Here is an 8757-nt window from a genome sequence, read left to right as displayed (position 1 = left end):
GCACTTCCAAGGTGGAATCCATCACCTGTCAGGCATGGGACGTGAAGTGACTTCCGGTCCGGCCAGAGAGTATTTCTTCTAGCGAAACCTGAATAACCGGCTTCCCACCTGGACGCTGCAGGGCGGAGCGGGCGGGCAACTTCCCCCGCCTCCAGGTGGAGACGTCGCTGTCTGTCCTCAGTCACTGAGGAAGCGGACCGACGGGCAGCGCCTGCGCGCTGGAAGGGGCGGGTACAGGGCCCATTTCCGGGGTGGGTACAGGGCCCATTTCCGGGGCGGGGAACAGCGCATGCGTGGGAGGGAGGGTGGGTCGGACTTCGTCCACTTTTCCGGGGAGGTGAGCGCGGAAGAGCGGGAGCTGAGGATTTCTGGCTACTCAGATTGTGGCGCGGCGACTGCTGTAAGATGGAGGTGGGCTCGGCGGCCGAAGATGGTCGGGATGGTCCCCGGGAGCGGCGAGGCTTGGGTGAAGCCGAGAGGCCGCAGCAGAACCACGAAGTGCGGCCTCAGTCCGGGGCAGATCGGTTACCAAAACATTCCTACTGGTTGGATCTCTGGCTCTTCGTCCTCTTAGACGTGGTGTTGTTTTTCTTCGTGTATTTTTTGCCCTGGTGAGTACTCTTAACGCAGCGTTCGAGTGGCAAGGGGCTTAGAGACCATCTACCCCAGTTTGGGGAGGTGGGTGCGGGAGAGGCGAGGACATTGCATTACGGAAAGTTACGGCCTGTCCACCATCATCCAGCTGGCGAGTGGCAGGATCGGGTAGGCGCGGGAGTGGAACGAAGACCAGAGTGAAAATGTCCTTCCTTGGCACCTCAGATGAGGGTGTTCAGATGAGGTGTAGAGGAAACTTGACTTCATTATTTTTTTGTTCTGTGTTGGGAGGAAACCGGCTGGGTTTGAGTCCCTGCCCTACCACGAAGAAACTGGAGACGTTATTTGGCTTTTTGGAGCTTTATATTCACATTTACCATTTGGGACCAATAGTAACTAGGTCATAGGGGTGTGGTGTTGTGGCGTGATGTTCTAGATCAATCGCTAACTTACCTAAAGGCGATTTATTTGCATATTGCCTGGCAGCAGTCAGCGCTCAGCTAAAGCTACTGTTACTGTACAACGGTTTGACCGTGAGCAGGCCGTGCACGGTTATCTCAGATAGGTCCAGAACTGGACTCTTGACTTCTTACTCAAAAAATGACCTTATTTTTCAGTGTTCCCATTTCAGTAAATGTTAACTTTATTCACTCACTTCTCCTCCCGGAAGCCTGGGTCTCATTTTTTGATTTCCCGCTTTGCTTCATATACACACCCGCCCACTCCACACCACCAACTGATAAGTCACAAAACTCTAGATTCCATTTGGAAAATCCATGCTCTCCATTTTCATTGCCACCCCCTCTGAGAAGACAGTTTTGGCAGAGGATAAAGAAAGGGAACTTAGAGAAGGGGGTTGGGGGAGCAGAACAAGAAGGAGGACACAGGACTGAGATGATAACACGGGACAAGTTCAGGAGAGGAGCAGTCAGCTGAAGGAGGAAAAGCGGTGCAGGTCATTTAGTCATTAAACAGCTCCTTTGGACTTTGGAGCTAATCGTTTACTCACTGTAAGTTAATTTCTCTCAGTCATCATGCTTATTGAATTTGCGGTAATTATGTCTTCTTTTCTCACCCCCAGCCCCCAATTTTGGCAAAAATTTGGGCATAAACTCACTGTCCGTGAGGCCCCATTGTCTCTGATTCCTTGGATTTCTTGAATGGTGTGGCCGAGGGTTCAGTGGGACAAAAGGAAGATGGATGTTTCTATAAAATCCTCTGTCAAGTCATTTGTAAAGGAGAATCTTTCCACCCACTCCTCCTGATATCTGGTAGAGTGATACTTCAAATGTAGTGTTTTGTTTGTTTTAAATGATCTGAATTTTCAGCTCTGGATAGAAAATGGAAGACTTATAAAGAATAGTCAGGCCTTTTTTTGCTCTTATCAATATGAAAATCATTTAGGAATAGGCAAATGACTAAGACAAAGTTTTCAGAAGTTGGCATAAAGTATTTAAAGGGAAAGAAAACGGAAACATTGTTGACAATTATTTGGTTTTTACAGAATGGTTTGCCTGATACCTAAATTAAGAATTTTGGCTCCTGGAGTGGATCCTGAAAATGACTACAAACTTCTTGAATGAAGAAGACAGGATTGTGCACCAGAAGAATTTCAAACTCTAAGGGACCTTCATTTCATTTTACACATTCTGTTATTCTTTGGGGGGACTATATTAAATGGGTAATGATCTCAGCCATTCATAGCTAAGTTCTTAAAACTCAGCTCTGACTCATGTTTTAAAACTTTTTACAGATTATCTGGTGGCTTTACAGGGGCTGAACATAAAAAGTATTTATACATATACTCATTAGGAAATATATTAATGTTTTTCCTTTAACATTTTAAGGGTTGGCCAAGGTTTAGTATGATGCAAATAATATGGTGAAATAATAAGGTGAAATATTTAGAAATAAATTATCCAAAAGCAAGGGAAGGATTTTGAAAAAAGGAGTTAAAAGCTATACAGAAAATGCAGGCCCACGATGTATTTGCTGTAAGTGCCAGTTTAATTTTTAGATTAAGTGGACCTCTGTTATGGTTGCTAGGTTGGTACAATCTTAGAGAAAGTATATAATATCCAGTAATGGAAGGCTAGAGTGCATGTCCTCTCACCTGGATGCTTCCCCTCACTTTTAAGCTCTTGAACTCTGTAAAGTAGGACTGTGTGTTTCAAACCTAATTTTTATTGTGGTTGCATTAAGAATGCTTGTGGCCAAAACATGTTTATTATAATGTCTGTAATTTACTTTAATACTCCAGCAAAGTCACCATATTTACTCACTGAGCAAATGTTTGAGCACTTACTGTGGACCAGGTACAGCACTGAACAAAACAGACAAAGATCCTTGCCTTTATGGAGCTTACATTCTTTTTTATCTAAATATGTTAACAAGAATTTATTTCCCAGGAGTGATCAGCTAGTATTTAATCAAAAAGGTCACATTCCCAAAGCAGCTACTGTAAGCCCTTCAGAAGCTATTCCTATTATATAACAGATGTTAGAAATGGGCTCTTGTCCTTGAAATTGGTGACATTTTATATATTGGAATTGCCTAAATATTTTTCCCGTCCCTTAGAAACAGGGCATAGATCTGGTAAACTCTACATCCTCTATTCTTTAGAATGGCATTTAGGGTTAGTGTGAAATCTGGGATTGATTTTGGAGGCTTTTAGCCTAATGCTGACTATAAGTTTAACAGTTATGCCTTCAGAGAACCTAACAAACCTGCCTGAGGAGAACTTTTTAGGCAAGGTTGAAGCATCTAGAGAAACAGCACTGGGATTTCATTGAGGGTACCAAACAGATTGTATGAATTGTTTTTGTGCTACTTGCTAATAATTTTGTCCAATAAATGTTGATTATACAGGTAAATTGGGTCTGATCTCCTTTCGTTTTAACAAATTACTTGTGTGTTAGGTCACACACAAAGATTTATAATCCATACTACCTTTCTGAGCCTAGAATAAGCCTTCTACCACAACTATTGAATATTCTGAAGATTTCTAGTACAGGGAAGATACTACTAAGAAGAAAGATCTTAGTGTTGTGACATGACTGTAAATGGTATCCAAAATGGTGGCAGTATGAGGTTTGAATCTTTCCTACAGATGAAATTGCCTACCACTGAACTGTGCCATCTCAGGGTAATATAGTATACTTGAAGGCTTTTAACTGGGTAAATGGGACACCAAGAAGAATTGGCAAACTTGCTGTGATAAAAATAGAGACATCAAAAGTATTTACATCAATGTGATTTTAGTCTGATAAATTCCTTTGTAAATTTCATAATTTCATATAAGTGAAATGATTGTTTTAATAACCATTTGAAATCAACTGGCCAATGAGCAATTGTGAGGAAGTCTTTAGAGTTCTGTTAACCTGAGAATTTTAGGATGTGAAGTGCTCCATATACCTAGTCCCTAAATGGCATGGAAATACATTCAGAGACTACAGGATATTTAGTAAGGGCATTTAATGTAGAGGTTATTATGCTCTAGGAAAAGGGTCATCAGACTACACTAATGGGCCTAATCTGCCCCACTTGCCTCTCTTTAAAGGCCTGTGAGCCAAGTATGATTTTTAACATCTTAAAATGATTGAAAAAAATCAAGACTATTTCATGATGTGAAATCCAAGTTTCAATGCTTATAAAGTTTTACTGGAACACAGACATGCCCATTCATTTGCATACTGTTATGTAAATGTTACGTTAGTCACACTACAGTGGCAGAGTTGAGTAGTTACAGAGATCCTATGGTCCACAACGCCTAAATTATTTACTATCTGGCTCTAAAGAAAGTTTGCCAACTCCTGTGCGAACGCTCCTTTAGGCCTTGCTGGAGTTGAACTCTTAGGAGTCTCCTGTGATAAATTTTTTGATCAATGATATTCCAAGTTCACCCCTGAACTTTAAATTGACTTACATTTCCCATAAAATACATAATTCACAGGGGTTAAAGGAAGCCACAGTTTATGAATGCAAAGAAAAGTCCAACCATATTAAATTAAAAATCAGTTTATCCCCCCCCCCAAATTTTGAATCAGAAGAAACTGACTTCACACAAAAATACTCTGAAGTATTTTGAACATTACAATTGTTGGCTGTGTTATTTAAAAAGTTATAATAAGCTTATAACCAGAAGAAAACATCTATAAAAATAGACACCCTAGAAATAAAAAATTCACATGTGAATGATTAGTAAATACATATTCAATCTATATTTGGAGTGTTGAATCAACAAAAACAAATGGTCAGTTTCTAGTCTGTTAGTACTATAACATGATTCAGGAGGTTTCAACTGGACAGTACTTTAGAAAGAGCCCAAATTGGACATTTCTATTTGATATTTGCAACTCAATTGTGAGTTGAATCCCATACAAATCTATGAGATTGTTTGTAAGTATCAGAAATCAGTTTAAATGTTTCAAATAATACATTTTCAACTGGACATAAAAACTACACAAAGTTTTTGAAAGCTATTAAAAATACCTGAAGCTCATTTTTCTACTGTTTTACAATGTTATAAAAGCAGTAATTACAGTGACATTTCAAATACAATTTTACAAACTTTACAATATTTACAACCCCCCCATACTAAAAGCTATGTTAAAAAAAAAAGCTTTCTTAAAAGATAAAATTTTATTTAGTTCATATTCAAGTATTTCTAAATTAAGAGAATATAAAGTAATAATCACCTACTGTTATAGCTAGAAAAGGCTATTAAAAACTTCTCTAGGTGGAAGACAAAATTTGGCCAAGATTTGATAACTCAGTGAGCTTAGACTTCTACAAGCAATTATTTTCTACTTACCTAGAAAATAAGATTCATTTACATTTTGGAATATTTTAACAATTTATGGGATTGGTCAAGATATTACATTTACTAATTAGTTTATGGAATTACTATGTTTTATATATAAAATTTATCTAAATTCTCAATTCTCTAGTGTGGACAATATAAAACTATTCTAAACTACAATTAGTTTACCAGCTTAGTACAAAATTAAATGACAACTATGAAATAAGGCAATTAAAGTACTTATTTTCACTTGTAAGGTCATCATAATAATGGAAAATCCTTTTTTCTTTTTAAAGAAAGACTTCTCCATGAAAGTAGGTGGGGTAAAAATTAAATTATTTGTTTAGAAAAAAGGGAGGGATGCTCAAATTAATACATTTCATTAAAAATTTATATGAAAGGCAAAAATTTAATCTGGAAACCCAGAAAGATTTTCAAATTCAAGAATATGAAAATCACTAAAATGGGCTGACAACCTACAAACAGGTAGTATTATAGCAGGGAAAATTTAGGCAGTCACAGTGATATTCTTAAAAAGAGGACTATAGGTTAATTCCTAACACTGGTTATTAGCAGCCCAAAGTAAACCAAACCAAAGTAAAAACCTTTCACATTTCATATAAAGTAAGAAAAAATGTAACAAGATAAATAAATATACTAAAGTGAAGTATTTTAACTATTTTTAGCTTACATGACTGAAGTAATGTTTATGAATGCATACAACAATGGATATTCTCAAGATAAAAATTCTAGGAGCAAAATTAAGTGTCTTCTCTTCTGACCTTGAGAATTTAATTAAAAAATTGCTTTATCATTAAGGCTTTTTTCCCCCAAATGCTATCAATTTCATGGGTCGATATATTTTAAGACACTTAAAGGGATCATATGTAGTAGACTATCACAGAAGTCAAAAGCAAATGAGTGAAGTCCTCTTTTGGCTCCCCATTAGAAAGTGCTTCCTCACAAAGCAAATATTGCTTTGACTACACAAGCTACATATCATCTATCTTTCAGTTAGCACAGTTTACCAATCTACATATGAGTACTGGTTAGTTTAATACCTATGGGTCTACCAGTCAGAAAATAAAGGGACAAATTACATTTTTACTCAACTGCAGCATATGATAAATGACTTTCTGCATACCCCCGGATTTTCTATTTTTTGAGGCATGCCAAGACTATTCAGAGGGAATTCCAAAATATCCAATAAGTAGATCTTCACAAAATAAAATATCTGTATAGAAAGTTAAAGTGATTAATGACTTAAAAATTGCCATGGTTTTAATTTCATATAGCCCTAGGTTCAGTCAGTTGATTCCTAGTTAATGGCCTCAGAAGTAAAAGCCTGTCAGTTTCATCATTTATCTATTACAATGTATACCAGGTTTATACCTTTGCTTGGAAGGGCAGTTTGAACCAAGACTACTATGTAACACAGGCCCTAGCCCTCTTTCATTCTGAGAAAGTGAATTATCATTACAAAAGCCACTGCTCTCTGGAAAACAGAGCTTGGGCCTCTGATGGTATTTCAATCTATATGTATCAGTCATGCAATTATCAACTGAAAAATAGGTAGTTAATGAAACTGTCTCACTGGGACAGGTAGAACTAGAGTCTATTTCTGGCTGGCAAGAAGCACCAACAGCTGTACCCGAGTCTGCCTGAAAATCATTAGCTGAAGAGCTGGACGGGGCGTTTGATGTGTTGCCGACGTACTCTTTTGCTTGAAATGTTTCCTTAAGTCTTTCATCATTCATATATGTACTCACTTCTAAACCTGGTTCTGAAGCTGTACTTAAACTGTGCTTTGGAAGACTAGAAGAATTAGCTTTAAACATCTCTGCTGGTTTGACAGCAGGTGGAGCATCATTTTTCCCTGACGGTGGCACACTGGTTATAGCATATTTCTTTGGTGGCAGAGGGGGTGGGGTATTCTGGCAAACAAGTTCTGGCATCTGACAACCATCAGATCTGCAGGGTGACTGAATGAGATGTTCCCTGGATAGAGAGTTCTCAGAGTAACACTGTTCCATCATATTCTGCTGCTGGATGAGGGGAGCAGTTCCTGGCTTTAACCCCACAGTTCTCATGTGTGAAGACCACAATGAAGATGGTGAGACTGTTCCGTTACTGTTCACTCTCTTTCCAGAAGCAGAATTATCATCAACGTGAAAAAGCAAACCTGTTCTCTCAGAATTTTCTATATTAAGCCAGTCAGAAAATTTGCATTCACTTGATTTTTCAAGTTTCTGTTCATCTGACTGGTGGGTATGCTCTCTTGCTGTATGGTCCTTGAGTATTTGTGGACTGGATGAAGGGAATAAGTTTCCATTGGTTTCACGTATATGTGACCTGAAAAACAAAAACAAAGCTAAAATGCCATACACAAATATGCAAAATTGGAGGGAAAACAAACATCTGTCCTGTAGTTTAACTTTCCAATACAGCACTTATGTTATTTGTGTAACATAGCAGAAATGGAAAGATATTTGCAACCATTAACAATTTACACTCTCTGAATCCAAAATCTTTATGCCAGAATACATAAATGTTTATCAGAAACATCCGTCATTACCAAGATCAGATTTATAACTAGAAGTATAATTAAAAAAGCAAATTTCAGAGAATTCCCTGGCAGTCCAGTGGTTAGGACTCGGCACTTTCACTGCTCAGGCCCAGGTTCAATCCCTGGTCGGGCAACTAAGATGCCACAAGCCACACGGTGCAGCCAAAAAAAAAAAAAAATCAACTTAAAAACACTGAAATTACATTTATTGTGATAAAATGTAGCACAGACTTAAGAAAAATGTTACTAGCAAACAATTCAATATTCTAAAACGCTTCCCACCCGAAGTTTATAGCAATAGAGGTACTTTAATTTTGATATATAATGCTATAAGGATAGTATACTAATTAAAAATAATTTAGTTAATCAAAGACTACCTTTATTTAAGTAATAGTTAACTTCTAAGGTGACGAAAAATGATATCACATTGCAAATTATTTATCTTCATATGATTATTTTTCTCATGTGAATTGCATAAAATTCAATTAGAACACAAAGATGAAAAGAGTTGAGGCTCTGCTAAGTAGATAAGAGCTATATTCAAATCTCCACTCCGTTGCTTTGGCCAAATTACTTAATCTAAGCCCCAAATTTTCTCTTTTGTAAAATACCATACATCTCAAAAGAATGCTGTGAGGATTAAAACAAACAATCATATATTGTACAAGGTACTTTGTAGGCCCCCTATCATTAAGGTTTACATCCTTTTAATGATCCCCAATAAAACATGCATCATAATACTCTAGACCAGCAGTCCCCAACCTTTTTTGGCACCAGGGACCAGTTTCGTGGAAGA

General features: G+C 37.7%; 2 protein-coding genes across 5 annotated transcripts in view; one reads left to right on the top strand and one right to left on the bottom strand.

Annotated features, from left to right (window-relative positions):
* The first annotated feature begins 308 nt into the window (after positions 1–308).
* C5H4orf3 (chromosome 5 C4orf3 homolog) lies at positions 309–3467 on the top strand. Its single transcript, XM_036852453.1, has 2 exons — positions 309–611; positions 2099–3467. Coding segments are annotated over exons 1-2 (207 nt in total). The 5' UTR covers positions 309–405; the 3' UTR covers positions 2100–3467.
* Positions 3468–4091: 624 nt separating this feature from the next.
* The window catches only part of USP53 (ubiquitin specific peptidase 53), a 72166-nt gene continuing 67500 nt past the window's right edge, over positions 4092–8757 (bottom strand). For all 4 annotated transcript variants that reach the window (XM_036852973.1, XM_036852971.1, XM_036852972.1 and 1 more), the window contains one exon: positions 4092–7747. In XM_036852973.1, the coding sequence (XP_036708868.1) occupies positions 6757–7747 (991 nt within the window). In that variant the 3' untranslated portion in view covers positions 4092–6756. The remainder of the gene's footprint in view (positions 7748–8757) is intronic.

The sequence above is a fragment of the Balaenoptera musculus genome, chromosome 5 (assembly GCF_009873245.2).
Source record: "Balaenoptera musculus isolate JJ_BM4_2016_0621 chromosome 5, mBalMus1.pri.v3, whole genome shotgun sequence".
In the NCBI taxonomy this organism is placed as follows: Eukaryota; Metazoa; Chordata; class Mammalia; order Artiodactyla; family Balaenopteridae; genus Balaenoptera; species Balaenoptera musculus.
This window is presented reverse-complemented; position numbering and strand designations above follow the sequence as displayed.

Coding starts and splice junctions, on each gene's coding strand:
- C5H4orf3 (XM_036852453.1), top strand. CDS start 406: ATGGAGGTGGGCTCGGCGGCCGAAGATGGTCGGGATGGTCCCCGGGAG.